Raw genomic sequence first — 17,047 nt, forward strand, 5'->3', positions numbered from 1 at the left:
CCACTTTTCCTTAGAGTTTTCACAAATATCATTTGGAATCCTCTAAGGGTTATTTTCTTTTTATTAAATAAATAAGATAAGTGGAATTCATTTTCAAGGAAACATTACAGAGTTTAACCTTTTCAGAGATCCTAGACCATATGTAGTTTTATAATATTTTAAGTGCAAACAATTTTCCTACTCAAAATAAAGTGTGTCAGTTAAGCATAAGCAAAGGAACTCTGCAAAAGTAGCATTTTCAACTCCAATAGCCCAGACTTTTATTTTTCTTAAGATAAATTAGTTAAATACATAATGTAAAAGTCTTGCCACCGTTAACTTGCTCTCCCAGCTCTGCAGTTCTGATCTCTGCCTCTGAATTGTGATAAACCCAATCTAGAATCACTGTGCTACTGCTTACCCATTACTATAATTGTACTTGCCAATCGGAGACTGAGGATATTAAAAGAGGTTGTTTAATTACACACTGAAAAGATACCCCTTGTGTGTTTAAACTTATTTGTTTGGTTCTGAGTCATTTTCTGTTAGAATTAGCCCACTGTTTTATGTATTCTGTAATGTGGCACACCCCATCAAGTTTAAATAAAGCCAAAAGACAAATGTCCCTTTGTCTGACTGTTGTGTATTACACACATCTAATGTTTCCCAAAAATCTACTCATTTATGTTTGTACATATACTTTTGTGCCCAGGCAATAACTGATTTTAGTGATATCAACATGTAAAATGGACATAAAAATAGTGTCTCTTTTTTGCCTTATTAGAAAATGTTATCATAGAGTAGATCAGAGATTGGAGTTCCATATGCTTTTCCATCAGTGATAGTACACCACATTATCCTCCTAAGTTTTAGCTTTTTCAGCATCTCTGTATATCTACCTTCTAGGTCTTAACCCATTTTTAGAATCTAGAAAGGGACTATAGCACTGCAGTTCAGAACCCAGATTCTAGAGACAAACTAGTGGGAGCCAGGTTGGTTGGCATTGAGTCCTGGATTGAAACCGTACAGCTGACCTTAGGCAAACGCCTTGAGCTTTCTATGCTTCAGCTTTCTAGCTGCAAAATGGGAATAATAATAGCCCCTATCTAATAGGATTGTCATAAGCATACATTGTTACACATAAAGAACTTAGAACACAGCTAGCATGCAGTAAGCACTATGTAAGCACTATTAATATTTTTATTCTGAGATTCCATAAAAATAAAAAGATGAGTTAGAATTCAGGATAATTTGCTTGACTGATTATTCATTCTTAATTTATTAAAAATTCATTTAATCACTATGGGAACTCTTGGTATTTGGACTAATTTGCTTTCAAAATGTTTTTTAAAAACCAAATAGATAATTAAGCACATCTTTTAAATGGAGAACACCACCAAAAAGATCTCTTAATAGACAAACAAGATTAACAATGTGTTTCATTCAAATTACTGACTTATGCCCATGGCATGCTAAATTCTGGTGTCTTAGAAGATTGCTTTCCTACATGCCAATGCTCCTATGCACTCACCAGTAGAGCTGCACGTCTACCAAGAATCGGCTGTATTCTTCTCCTAAACCTTTTTGTTCATTTCGTGTTACCACTGCAGCTGCATAGTTTAAATATTATGTAATCTGATAAAAATATTAGTGTGAAAGGAACTGTTTCTATGTAAACTAGGTTAAATGTTTTGGAATGTTTTATAAAGATGAGTCATTTTTTAAAGTTGCTGTTGAATTAGTAAGGGAATAGAAAAATAAAATAGGTAAAATTCTAGATGGATTCTCTCATCAAACTGCTTCCCAAGTGTCTCTGAAATTCTTCTTCCACTTTAGCACCAACTGGGGGATGGGATACGCTTGAAGCTATGACTCAAGGGGGGAGGGGGGGCAAGGGCAAATATATATAACCTTAACATTTGTACCCCCATAATATGCTGGAAAAAAAAAAGAAATTAAAAATGGGCATAATACATAATGTATTGGGGCCTGGTTTATATAAGGAAGGCAAAGTGGAACTCCTAGATACAGAAGATACTCCAAGAATAGGTGTAGGTCTTGGCTCCAAAACAAAAAAAATTGATGTAAAAAAACCAAAAAATCATGCACTTTGTGTTTAAATCCATATTTAAGGTGTGCATGTATTTTTGTCTTTTCCTTTAAATGCTTCTCCACTGGAACAGACTGTATAAGGAAGGCTCTACGGTGCTGGCACATGCTGCTGGGGGAGCATCACGCACAGGCTCCTGAACAGACCACACACCTGCGTCAGAAGGATGTTATCAAACAGCAGTTGCGTTTCTGACTGATCCTTAGTGATATCTGCATTGGCATTCATCCCGAAGATTTCTGGAGCTGGGGTCAGTGGCAGAGTCTTTGTGTATTCGATGTAGCTTTTGTGCTGCACAGATGAATAGCAAGAAGTGAGGAGGTTAGAAATCAATTACATTGAAGAACTTTTCACAGAAAAGAGGTAATTTTCGATACTCGAGTTATTGAGTGGATGAGCCTGGGACTGGATACTGAATGCTTTCATCTTCTTTCAGCCTGGGCCAAAGTTTTAAAAAAATATGGACATATTTTAAGAGAAAAAGCAAATGTACATTCAATTTGAATAGCTTTTTAAATGGGAGGAGGGAGGGGAATTCTGGTAACTTCATTTAGAAATTTCTTCCAGAGAACTCTTTCTGTGTCACATTTTGCTGATAATGATTCGTAATTCATCACAATACAAATACTTTTCTCTGATTTACTCTTGTTATTCTTGTATACTCTTACTGTGAAAAATCTACCCAATTCAGAAAAGTAAAAATTATCTAAAATTGTATTATCCTGAGATAATCACCATTAACAATACACATAATTTTATGCATATGCACACACATTTCATATTTTATTTCCATGAAATACTATCAAATTCCATAACTGCCTTGCTCGTATACTCATATGCAAACATCCATCTACATATGTGGCAAAGGGGGTTTGGTCATTGATGGTTTTACTGTGTCGGTCCTGCTACACACCTTATTTCATCTTTCTTTTTTCTCAGTTGACAATTCATCTTCGGAGAGCTTGTTATCCCAACTCCCATGATGACTTACTCCACCCCATCAGCGACCCAGGCTCTAGGACTGATTTTTCCCTTCATCCATACTAGTATCTGTCCTCAGCCCTAGTGGATGGGGATGGGGTTGGGGGTTATAGCATGTGTCTCTGTGACAATGTGTCTAACTTTCAGTATAAGCCCTTTGACTTTTGGGAATAAAATGAGAACCAACTCAATTGTCCTAGCAATCCCTAGAAATCTACTGGGAGATAATCAGGAGGCAGGGGACAGGACTGGAGAAGAGCAGAAGGGACTCTGGCCTTGTGCTCTGCAGGTGGTTCTGGGCTTCTCTGCCACCTCCTATCTGAATGGCTTTGGGTGAGTTATTCAACCTTAACGGACCTGTTTTCTCATTTGTAAAAGGGATAAAATAGTAATACCAATGTTAATTCGACCCTCTACTGAGATAATTGCTTGTAACTGATTTGTAAATAATTGTAATATAAAGAATTACTGTTAATGATATTTTGTAACTCTGTCACGTGTATTTTTATTTTAATTGGGGACAATGTCTTTTTTACCCAAAGGACTTAATTATGATGACAGAATTTCAGGTGACTGAGGAAGCCATCCTTGGGTGAGGAACGTTTCTGATACTCCTTACATTACAGCAAATAGGAAACCACTACCTCCACCTATGCATGGGGTTTGCTCTCTCCCCAAATGACCAACGAAAGCAAAGACAAGGGTTAGCAAAAACAAGGCCTGGAAGAAAATCACCATTTAAAATAAATATCATCACAACCAGAGGAGTTTCATGTTTTTGCTGCTTTTAGTTTTCTTGAAAGGCATACTTACATCACCCGAAGGAGGAACAAAATAGATGCCACTTGAGTCAAATTTATAGTGCGGATTTTCAACTAATTCTGTGTTGTAGAATTTGTTTAGAATGCTGCGCAGCGTGCGCCGGTCCCAGTCGTCCGTCACGCGGCCTCCATAATTGCATTCACCGGTCATGTACCGCAGAGCATCGTAAGGCAGTTCCTAAAATTGAGAGTGCAAGTCACTGCACCAATAAACGGTTATCAGTAGCATATTATACAGAATCGTGCCTCTTGTTTGCTCCTATTATAAATTAAACATTTTATAAAAAGTTTGCATTAACACAATTTCCCATACATGTTTCCTTACTAATTGTTGCGTTTTTTCCCTAGGGTCTTTCTCTCCTTTTGTGGTTTTTCATTTCCATTCAGTCAATGCTGAGAATAGAACTCATCTATTAATTTGTGAACTCATTTACTATTCAACCAACATTATTTGAACACCTACTATGCGCCAGACAAAAACAAGTTATGCCATAATGTGAAAACTTTGCACTGCTGAGTGACATTCAAAACAAATACAATATAATTCACAGATCATCAGTGTTAATTTATTTAGCAGTTTTATAACCATATTTATTTGACAATTGGAATCACATTGTATATGTAATTTTGTATTTATTTTTTCACCAAATCTCATATTATATCATTCCAATTACAATTTCATAAAACATTCTTTGAAAATACTGTCTTCTAATATTGAATACTTTGATGGCTTCTAATTTTTTAGTGTGTTGAATTACATTTCATTAAATATACATTTCTTAAAATTTCTAATGATTCCTTAGCCTAGATCTTTGAAAATGAAATAATAATTATATAATAATATTTAATAATTAATAATTTCAAGGAAAGGAGCTTATGAAAAGTAATTTATAAATGCTACCAAACTGCTTTACCAAAAAGCTGTAGCAATCATAGCAGCCAGTCTTAAAATCTTTGCTAATTATGAAGTCAATGATAATTAATATTATTTTACTTTCTAGAATACTAGTGATATTCATTATTTTTTCATATTTTTAATGATATTTGTTGTTCTTCTGTGAGCTAGCCTCCTATCCATTGTTCCTATTTTGTGTAAACTTTTGTAAACTAGATTTTATCAAATTTTTGGAAATATATTTTCTAGTTAGTTTTGTTTTTGTTTTTTTATTATGTTCTCTAGTAACATAATTTTGAAATGTTTATGAATGCAATGCTATTGATTTTTCACATTGCTTTCTTTTATCATGACCACAAATACTTATATCCACCAGCAGTAAAAAGAATTCTATTTCTCAATGCTCTCAACAAAACTATTATCATTTAGGGAAAAAAATGACAATTAAACAATAAAATATTTTTAAATTTTGTTTTTGACATTGACATTTTAAAAACGTTTATTCACAATCTGTATTTCTTATTTCATAAATTATCTACTCTGTTCTATGGGTTTTTCTAATTTAAATGATTATCATTTTTTCTTATTAAAAGTTCTTTGTAAAGATATTGAATCAGTTTTCAGATAAATTTTAGGTATTTTCTCCAACTTTTATTTGTCTTTTACTTATATAATGTTTAATTGTTTATGGTATGTTAATATACCAACATTTAAAAATATTTTATACTAAAATATAGCAATCTCTTACTTGAGGGTTTTTTTTTCATCACTGTGCTTCACATGCCCTTCTTAGGGTTATCTATTGAAATTTAAAGTATATAGATCCTACGTTCCAGTGATCCCACTCTGAGGAATCTCTTCAACAGAAATAACAGGACTAAGGAAGAGTAGGTAGGCAGGTAGGTAGAAGTGATCAGCGAGGGAAAATTTATTGAATTAGGCACTGGAAATTATGAGACTTGTTACTTAATAGAATCAGGCAGTGTCAGAGAGAAGAGGGTAAGAGAACACATGTCAGGAACCAAGACCTTGTGGAGCAACAAATAGAATCAGGAAGGAGAACTCCAGAACATTTATGTTCTTCCCCCTGCAAATGTGAAGGTTTTTGATCAGGGACATACACTGCTTGGGCTTGTATTCAGCTTTTTAAAATCCAATAGAAATTATACAGTATGAAGAATCTAACTTTAGTAAATACCCAATTATTCTAATACCATTTATTGAATACTTCTCCCATTTCCTATTCATTTTAAATACTGCAATCATCATGCCAAATTTCTACATATAGTGTTACCATTTTTGTTTTTGAGAGCCTGAAGATCTTTCCACTCACCATGATTCATTCATTAAACAGACACTTAGGGAGCCATCCACTACATATGTTTTTTTAGCTAGCAAGGATGCAAGAGCAAGCAAATCAAAGTCACCATATAGTAGTGGCTCATGATTTGGCAAAATGTGCTCTACTTCTTAGCAAAAGTTTATGGTTACTGGTAACCAACTCTGTCAAGTTTGCCAGAGCAAGTTGGAATCTGGGCACCCATGTTTCTGGTCACTTTGCTAGAGTGTCTTAGGGACAGGATCACAGTGATGATGACCAGGTGGACTACGTAAGACCAAAAACATCTGGAATGACTTCCCGCTTGTATAGGCATTTACTCATAATGATAAGGATTCTTGGCAGACGCCAGATCAAGTGACCCTCAGGTGGAGAGGCCTGCAGAAATGTGCCCAGGGGAGGCAAATTTGGCTCCTGGGTCTGAGCTGCCCATTCCAGAAGTAGCTCCCAAAGTAGACAAGGATTGAGCACAGGAAAGGGCACTTAGAATTGGAAAAAATATATAGGCCAAAGCTCAGGATGAGAAAGAACATCTCACACTGGGAGAGGAGCATGTAGACTGTAGTAAAACATTGTAGGGCCTGGAATCGAGGAGTGGGAGGGTGGTGGAAGACAGGATATGGCTGGGGAGGATTAGGGGTAGCTGAGCATCATTGACTTCCAGATTTTTAGCTTGAGGGTTGGGTAGATGGTAATTCTATTACTTTGATGCAGGCAAAGAATGGAAAATAGAGAATAGCAACATTTAGTAATTCTTCATAGAAACAGGATTCCATAAGATAATCATTCCTTATTCTGCTTCCATTCCAAAGTTTCCTGTACTCCTCGACCTATTATTTTTTACAAAGCGCATCATGTTATGTCAGCTCCTTATATGGCCAGCACCAGACATAAGTCCTCAATGATGTACATGCTTGTATGCCAGGGATCATTTTTGTGAAATCTATGTTCCTTCAAGTTCCTGTTAAATTTAAGTTCAAGTTAAATTCCTCTTCAATGTCTGAGGTTTGCCCTATAGATTTCACCTCCCTAAAGCCTTGCTTTTCCTTTTTATTTATTCTTAACTTAGGAAGGGGAACTTACCAAGGTCATATTTCTGAGGCATACAGTGAGGATTCCTAAAATCTTTCTTATTTTTTTCTAGTTTGACTTTTATTCACAATAAATTAAACATATAGATTTGGATCTATTGCCACAGCTGACCCACTGGACTTGCTTAGGAGCCAGAAGAATATGTTCTGCTACAAGTTAGGGAGTCTTGGGATTTTATTGTCCTTGCCACCCATTCTTAGTTTCAAGGTAGTACATCCCTCTTTCATTTGATTTCCTCATTCTATTCATTCTCTTGATGACAACAAATTGTTAGTACAGGTTTTGAGCATGTATGTGTGTGTGTGTGTGTGTGAGAGAGAGAGAGAGACAGAGACAGAAAGTTTAATTCTGATTGCTTTCTTTGATCCAGACACTGGATCATTCTGCTTGAAGAAAAAATGTTGATTGTTGAAGAAGGATTACATTAGAATTCATATGAAAGGGAGCTGTGAATTCATATTCCTCAGAGAATTCATCTGTAACTCTTGATGGATTATATGTGACTCACAAGTAGCAGTTTTGTCAAGTTTGCTACATAATTACTATGCTGGAGAAGTGAGAAGCACTGCTCAATTGTCACTGACTAGAAGGAGCCAGTTCAGTCAGCGATATGTGTCATTAAAAGATTGTTGATGAAAGTGAAATAGGCTCATATTTGTACTACATAGTTATTTATCATTTTTCATTTACTACATTTAAATATTGTATTCTTTTCCTATAAATGAACTAGAAAAAAACACAGACTGACATGTCTATAATAAATTAGCCATTTTCCCAAATAAAAATAGTATTTTTTTTTTTTTTTGAGACAGAGGCTCACTCTGTTGCCTGGGCTAGAGTGCAGTGGCATCAGCCTAGCTCACAGCAACCTCAAACTCCTGGGCTCAAACAATCCTTCTGCCTCAGCCTCCTGAGTAGCTGGGACTACAGGCATGCACCACCATGCCCAGCTAATTTTTTTTCTATATATTTTTAGTTGGCCAATTAATTTCTTTCTATTTTTAGTAGAGATGGGATCTTGCTCTTGCTTGGGCTGGTTTTGAACTCCTGACCTTGAGCGATCCACCCGCCTCGGCCTCGGCCTCCCAGAGTGCTAGGATTATAGGCGTGAGCCACTGTACCTGGCCATAAAAATAGCATTATTTCTGCGAAGTCCTGGAGGTTTGATGGAACCCAGCACTTAAAGGGATACAACACTTTTGGAAGTTGCTGTTGCAAATCCACGGGCACTTAATTTTACTTTCTGTAGCATTTCAAGGGATGGACTATTCTTGACACTCCTTATTTCCTCAGCCTGCTCTCTCCTGCTTTTGCTCCTGGCCGCTCAGTCTGCCCTTTCCACATCCTCTGGCCCCCCTCCTACCACTGATAGTTGGTGCTCACCAGCGTTCAAACTTTGTTCTCTTCTTTTCTTATGCCACAAGGCCTCCCTTTGAAATCTATGTTCGCAGGCTTTTCCTAACACTTGAACAATTCACAAATCTCTATTTTGTGCTCTCTCTTGTCTTTGGGCTCTGTATCTATATGCCAAGAGCTTATCAGAGATCATTATTTGGAAATCCACTTGATTTTTGTATTAATATATTAATCTTGTATTCTGTAACCTTGCTATAATTGTTTATTATTTAATAGTTCCAGGAGTATTTTTATTGATTTTTCTGGATTTTATACATTGACAATCAGTTATCTCTGAACAAAGACAGTTTTATTTCTTTCTTCCCAATCAATATACTTAATTCTTTTTCTTGTTTTATTGAATTATCTAGGACTTCCAATACAATGTTGAAAAGGAGTGGTGAAAGGAGATATTCTTGCCTTGTTCCTGACCTTAGTAGGAAAACTTCTAGTTTCTCACCATATAAGTATGATTACCTATAGGTTTTATACATATACATATATATATATATATGTTATTTATCAAGTTGAAGAAGTTCCCCTGTATTCCTAGTTTACTGAGAGGTTGGGTTTTTTTTAATTATTATTATGAATGGGTGCTAGATTTTGTCAAATGCTTTTTATGTATTTATTTATGATTTTTCTTTAGCTTGTTGATGTAATGGACTCCATTAATTGAATGTTGAACCAGCCTTACATACCTGCATACTTTTACTCTTTATTGTAAACTATAATATTATAAATTAGACTTTACAGGTATTCAGAACAAATTGCTAAATGGAAGAGTTGCTCATCCTTTTAACATTTTTTTGTATTGAAAATTTATTTTTCAATTATTTCAGTTCAAATATTTTCTCAAGCACTACATCACTGCATTTTTGCTATCCTTTTTAGGATACATGTTAATATAAAAAAGAAACTCCTTAGATTTATGATTCTTTTGAAAGTTTTGCAAATTTAGATGCTGCAAAATTGAAGGCCTTCTTAATTCATTCCATCTTAGTACACAATAGGAATTTGTCCAATGAAACACAGCTCAAATAAAAGATTCTTCAGATAAGTTTAGATATGCCACTTGAGCGCTCGATATTTATTTTGTTCAGTTCCTTCTTTGCTTTTAGAGAAATGGAATCCAATGCCTTCCTGTTTGTAAACCTTTTAAAAAATAATCATAATTCACTAGAAGTTTCAAAACCAAAGTTTCCTGATACTCAATGAATTAAATTTTAGTTATAGATTTCCAATTTGAACAAAATTTAGTTATAGATTTTCCAATCTGAACAAAATTCTACCTAAATTTAAAGGATTGACTTTCAATAAAAGCTCTATATCCTTATAGGATATTGGATTGATTTATCAAATGGTTTTTCAACAGTGTAAGCATGTTAAAAATCCACTGACAAACATTTAGCAAAGAGAGAAAGGGTACTGCCGTGCTGCGTGTGTATGCACACGTGTGAGTGCATGTGTGTGCATCAGAAAAACAGAGGATGAAATGTGGTTGATGTGACCACATTAGGCTGTTTGGCTTCTTTCCAGAATGTATTATTCCAGGTTAACACCAGTGGCTTAAACAGTTTGTTTTTCCCTGACAAATTGTCCAAACTCTGGAATAATAGGATAATGACATTTTTCTAAAAATAAAGTTGTGCTCCAGAAAAGAAAAAAAAAATCGATGTTTGTTTTTTTTTTTCCATTTTGGAGCTTGGTTGATTTATGGTCTTCTTAAGTACTTTTCAAAATAAGTACAATATGATCACTTTTCAGATCTCTGAAGGCATTCAAGTAACAAAATAAATGATAAATATAAGTTCCTAATAGACAAATTGACATCCTAACTACCTATTATAGCAGTTATAATACCCTGTTATAATAAAGTACTACTTAATAAGCTGTTGATAACCACTCTGCTATTTATTTTATAAAGACAGAAATTAATCTTAAGTCTCTGCTTACATTATAAACACAACATGATAAAGAGCAAAGTAGGTAATGTCCTTGCTGTGATTTTTATGGTACCTCATACTGGTTCAGGAACATGTGAAGTTGCTGTACACTGATTCTTAGATCAGTCTCATTGAACTCATAAGGAATATTCCACCCCAGTGGTCCAAATTTCCGTCTCTCTTGTACCAAAGCATGAAAGAAACAGAGGCCATAAAGCAATTTCTTGAATTCCTCCTGTAATGAGAAGAAATGGTAATACAACATCATTATTTTCCCCCTAACACTGCATTATACGTACCATATTTTAAAGTGAAAGTAATTAAATTCTTTTTTGTTTATAAATAGCACAGGGATATATTCATCCCAAAGTATAACAAAACAGAATTAAGTATATTCTTACAAGTTCTTCAGGCAGAAATACACCCATTGGTATACATGTTCAGTTTGTACACATAGCTGTGTACACCAGGTTTTTAGGAAACATCATCTAATTTAATGTTACCTTACAAATTAGACCACTATGCACGAATTTCGAAAAAGTAATTTGAATCAATCAGAGAGCTCCGAAACCCACAAGGACAATGCAAAATAATCAAAATAGAGCTTGAGAGAGGATTTGTGAAGCAATTTCCTTAGAGAGAGCAGCTGCTGTGCTGGGAGTTCCCTTCCTGCACCCCCAAGGGAGAAGAGTGTGTAAGATCTACCTTCTCAGTTCAAGGCAGGGCCAAGGAATTAAAAGGGCCATTCAGAGAGTTGGCACATGTTCCCTGGGGCAGGGTGGAAAAGTGCAAAACATATGCCTGAAAAAAGTAGACCAGTTTATGGCTGTAGGGAGAAGAATGAGAGGGAAATCCCCACACCCTCCAAGGTGGGCTCATTAGTGGGAATCCCAAAGAGCAGCAGGGGAGTGTGAGCTAGACATGGCAGCCAGGCGTCATTTTCAAGGTGTCCTGTTTAAGATGACCACTGCCAGGGACTGAGGCAACCCCAACTGTAAGAGTCTGTATGAAGGGAATGCTGGAGAACCTAAAGGCGAGCAGATTAGGAGCAGCCTCCTAAAGTAGAGGCAATGCTGAGGGTGACAGGGTCATAGCCAGAGGAGCCCAGCAGGGGAGGGTAAGGAGAACCCATGAAAGAGCTCACAAGAGAAAAAGTCAGGGTCAGCTTCAACCCTGGCCAAGTCCAGACAGTGCCGAGCAACACCAGCCCAGAACAGGACTCTCTGCCCCTCCACTCTCATCCTTGCACACACTCCAAACTGAGTGGCCGGTGTCAGCAGCTGTCAAGTGCAGGAGAAGTTACAAAAAGAAAGATGTCAACTCCATCTTCTTCCCCTGATGGTATGAAGCCCACTGACTATAGGCCCTAGATGAGATACTGGGGAGTGAAACCTAAATTTTGAGTAAAAGTTCAAATAATGATTAATATATTGCATTATACTTCCTGATTTCTGAATCAAGGCTGGCTTTGCAATTTAAAGTAACTATGGGACATTTTATTATCTATCAGTAAACAGAACAGTCATGGAGATGCCAAAGTTTCATCCAAAAGCTGGGGAAAAGTTTTTCTGGTGGAATAAATTTGAAAGAGAGAGTGGGAAACAAAACAAAAGTAACACAAATTTAATCACAGAGGAAGAAGAATTAAAGTTAAACATGCTGGGCAAATTTTGGAACTATTGTAGGTATATATTAGATAACTGAGCAAATCAATAAATGTGTTGATATTGTTGGAAGCCAGGTTTCTCCTAAAAGAACAGACATGGAAATATAGAATGAGGAAAAGCAAGAAAGAACCCTGAGAAAACAGGCTGAAATTGGAGGTACTGGTATGAATTCATCACTCTAAAAATATATATGTGACTATATATGTGCATATGCACTAGTTTGTGTGTGGGTGTACATGTGGACACATATTTGCATATTTATGTATGTATGTGTACATGTACATATTTCCAAGTTCTCTCTACTGAAAGGGTCAAGAACCAAAGGTGATGTAGGAGCAATGAGCTCATCTAACACCCAGAACGTGGTCTCTAATACTATTCTCCATTAAATGAAACAGGGCTCTTCAGAGAAATGGCTGGCTCCAGGAGTGAGGCAAGGGAGGTACAAGATGAACCTGGAACACCTTATGCCAGAAAGTAAGAGGTGCTAATAATAATAATAATAATAATTTTTTTAAAAAGATAGGACCTATAACAAGTACAGAGGAACCAATTAAAAAAGCTCCCATTGACCAAATCTGGAAGAATTTCAGCACCAAAAGACTTCAGTATAATAATTAATTGTAAACTATTGGAGGAAAAAAAATCTCAAGAATTCTTAAGTCCATATCAATTAATAGAATAACAAATAGGGGAAAAGGGAGAGATGTTGCTGACAGTAGAGTGTCAAGTGTCCATGCAGAGGGAGTGCTGGAGTTGGGAGATAATCATTTTGCAATCATCGCAGGAATACCTGGATCAGACAAGAATCATCAGTGGATATTGAATCTGGATGGGGGTGGATTTTGATGAGGAACAGGAAAACTTGCATGATCCTAAAATACCTCCCTACAGACTGGTTATTAGTTGCAAGTGGAAAACAGTTATTATATAATGAAGATATCAATGAACACCTTGTCCAGGTAATCAAAATTAGTATCACCATATCACCAGTGAGGGACAAATGGACATCATCTGCTTTCAGATGTGCTCTTAGAGGACATATCACCTAGGCAAGCATTTTGGCTAAGAATAAATAACCTGGATCTAATCAGGAGACAATATCAAACAGACACAAAATGAGAAATATCCTATCTAAGAAAAACAGGAGTAGATGAGTTCTTCAGAGATGTCAATGTTATAAAAGACAAAGAAAGGGTGGGGAAATGTTCCAGATCAAAGGAGGCAAAAGAAACATGACAACTAAATGTAATACCGAACCCTGGGCCAATGCTATCACAGACAGGGAAAATGCTCTAAAGGACGTAAAGGACATTACTACACCACTGACAATACTGGAACACAAACAGTACAGATTAGGTAAAATAGCATATCCTTGTTACATTTACTAAAAATAATAGCTATACCAGGATAATATCCTTATCCCTATTCTTAGGAAATATGGACCAATGTAATTAAAGATAAAGGGCTCTGATATACCTAACTCACCTGCAACTGGGGTGTCTGTGTGTAGAGAAAGACAGGGATGAGGGGACAGGGAGCAGGAGGTGGGACACAATTTTAAAACCGATGGAATAAAATATTATCCTAATATTAGGAAGTGAATGTGAACAAAGGGTATGGGGTGTTGCTTGTACTATTTCTATGCTTGCAACTTTTCTATAAATTTAAAATTATTTCCAAATAAAAAGTTAAAACAGAAAAATTACAATTTGCTGCTTTGGCGTTTAATGAGATTTTGGTTTGGGTTTGGATTGCATTTCATAAATGCCTAGACTGTGTTTCATAAATGCCTCTAATATATGTGGCTACTGCTGGAGAGACCTTTTGATCTAGAAGAAAGGGAGGGTTGAGTTAAATTTTGCAAAGGGGCTCTGTCCAGCCTATCCTATGCAGAAATGCCCTCACCACCTGTCTGGGAGTAATCTGCTCTCTCTGGGCCTAACCAACACAAAAGCTGCCTAGGATAAGGTTTGACTTAGTTTTAAATATAGACACTTTTGTTTAATGAAAGCACTTCTTTATTTTTAATGTTTTCTTTTGATATGCACTTTAAATATATTCAGACTTCAAGAGTGTGAGCTTTTTAATGGCAAAAACTTACTAAGGTTCATAACCCCTCTCAAAAAGAAACTCTTCCATTTTTAATTATGGTAAAACACTGTGAAACAATTTTAGGTCACAGACATTCACACACAGAATTCTAATCATGAAAGCAGTGGGTGGTTTCCCTGCTCGCCTGGTGACGCTAAAAAAGACCCTTATGAGTCCCATCAATCAAGGAGTAAAATCATTTTGGCTCTCATTATAGTTATATGGAGGAAATATTTTTATGTTTTAATTTAGAGATATGGCTCCAAACAGCACAGGGCTCAGTTAATATCCTGAAACAAGATTCTCCAACCTTGCAGATTTGTACTGGGAATGGCTTACAGCTGACTTTCCAAATAGAAAGCTCCATTATTAATGACACCCCATAAGATCTCAGCTGAGCAGGAATGAGGCTGGTGGGAAAATTAAAATAAAATATTAATAAAATTTGACTTCAGCACAGTCAATAATCAGTTATCAAAACCAACTGCGCTGCAGTGCAGGAGGCCTATTTAATTTGCAGTTTTGCTCAGCGCACAGGTCCGTGATCACCGGGGGCCGCTTGAACTGCTTTACAGGGCTGAGGTAACAAGACGGAGCTATTACTAACAGGCTTTTTGCAGCTGCCAAAGAATTCAGGGTCAGAGATTGGGTCCATGAGGTATGAGCGGATGATATTAGCCCGTAAACCTTTCGGTGCTTCATTGGTCATTTTCACTCCATTCTGCAGGACTGACACAGGGAAATTTGGGGATGGGTAACTTGTCAGCCAAATGCGGAAATCTGGATGTGTTGCTTCTGGGCTTAACTCCTGTAAGAAAATAAATGACATAAAAAAGGGTAAATAAAACCCAAAGAAAATCTCCGGAGCATACACACAAGGGGCGGGTTGGAGTGGGGAGGAAGCATTTCTACACTCTAGGGATGTAATAGTCACCATTTTCAGCAAAAACCTTAAAATCTTATTCTGTCCCTAAAACAACATGCTTCACTGAGAAGTCCCAGGGTGTTGTCATTCTCCTTTAAAAAAAAAATTAATTCATATGACTATAAAGTTTACAAAGGTGTTATATAATTCAGAGTTGGCCAAAATAACTGACATTCTAAAAACTCTTGGATCTTCAGTGATGTTGCTGAAATATTTACAGAAATAATTCTCTGTCCCTGAGCTAGATTAAGACTAATCTATTTTTCTTGCTGTAGCCAGGTTGTGAAAATAAGCAAAGCACTCAGATAAGTCAATATTAAACCAAGCAGAGATTTTTAAAAAAAGCATTATAAAGGGTGAGAAAAAGTTGAATATCTTGAAGCATCAAAACTTATCACTATTAGCTATATTTGTTCAAGGAGATAGGCCTGGACTACAAAAGGTAATAGGACTGTCAATCGGCACTGTCACAGGCTGCACAAAGTCCAGGAATAATTACCGCGGGTTCTCCTCCCTTCGTGTCGAATCTCACTCCCTACCACTACTTGTCCCAGTTGTCCATGTCAGTGCTATCTATATATCTTTACATTGCAAATCTTTATCAGTCAAAACATTTTTGGCATTCCTACAGTGAAGGAGTGGGGGTGAGTTAGGAAGGATGCATAGGTGTCTACATTCTTTAACAACATGGTAAGTGAAAGCACCACTTTTTTCTCCTGCCAGCTGCCCTCTATGTCTAGGGACTTAAGCTACATGATTAATGGGCTTCTGAGCCAAGTTCACTACCGATTAGGGACAGCTTTTCTTTCTTATATGGCTCTGTGATGAGTGTATATGATACAATTTAACAGGTCACAAGAATGGCCTGGCACAAACATAAAAACTCTAATATGAGGCCTGAAGTATTAGGAGATGTTGGAAGGCAAATAATAGAAAGAACAGTTTGTCAGGCAGAAATAATATCCGTGATGATGGCCTATATTCTTGAGAAAGTGTGCTGTACCAAAGAAAAGTGTAAGAAGTTCAAATGGCTGGAGCATAGAAGTCAGGAAGAAAAGTGGCCAGAGAAACATGAGAGGTAGGCAAGGGTCAGACCATGAAGGGAGTTGCCAGCGATGTTGAGAGTTTGAATTTTGTCTTGCATGCAATGGGAAGTCATTGAAGGGTTTCAAGCAATGAAGCAATATATTCGTTCTCTAATTCAATAAATATTGATTGATTGTCTCCAATGGGCCATATTATTCAAGGTGCTGGAGATAAGGCAGAGAATATAACAGATTAAGACAAAGTCACTGTCTTCACAGAGCTCCCATGGGGGAGATACAGGCAAAACAAAGTGGTGATAAGCTGCATAAGGAAAAAAGCAAAACAATCATCCCTTTACCCTGGTTATGCGGTAGCCTGAGGGACTCTGAGAAAAGAGCTGGGAGTGGGCTAGAGTCACGGGTAATTCCAGAGGATACACTTTCCCTGTGTTTGTTGAAATCTAGTGCCAGGTTTTCTGTTTACTCAGTGGAGCTACGTGGAGTTCTATTCCTGGAGTTTCTGCTCGCCAAATTAGGGAGCTCCATGACCTTCTGCAAGGAGGGTGGAGCAGCACCCTTGGGGTTTCAGATGGATCCTCTGTCGTGGTAACTGGCCAAGTGGGTGAGAAGTGAGTTAAAGAAAAGGTACATTCTAAAGCCTTTTTAGAGTGGTCACATAAATTTCACCTTGAACAGCTTCCTTTGCTGCTTTTGGTCCACTGCTGTAAAAAGTAAACTGGTTTTACTTTGGTGTCTATCCTGCGGTTTACTCTCATCC

At 36.8% G+C, this 17,047-nt stretch overlaps 1 protein-coding gene across 1 annotated transcript in view; it reads right to left on the bottom strand.

Annotated features, from left to right (window-relative positions):
• DNAH7 (dynein axonemal heavy chain 7) overlaps positions 1–17,047 on the bottom strand; it is a 255,045-nt gene that overhangs the window by 18,940 nt on the left and 219,058 nt on the right. Inside the window, exons 55-58 of the mRNA XM_012776948.2 lie at positions 14,927–15,127; positions 10,632–10,793; positions 3,884–4,069; positions 2,243–2,380 (exon numbers count right to left, since the gene is read on the bottom strand). Coding sequence (XP_012632402.2) covers positions 2,243–2,380; positions 3,884–4,069; positions 10,632–10,793; positions 14,927–15,127 — 687 coding nt within the window. The remainder of the gene's footprint in view (positions 1–2,242; positions 2,381–3,883; positions 4,070–10,631; positions 10,794–14,926; positions 15,128–17,047) is intronic.

This window comes from Microcebus murinus, chromosome 8 (genome assembly GCF_040939455.1).
Source record: "Microcebus murinus isolate Inina chromosome 8, M.murinus_Inina_mat1.0, whole genome shotgun sequence".
NCBI lineage: Eukaryota > Metazoa > Chordata > Mammalia > Primates > Cheirogaleidae > Microcebus > Microcebus murinus.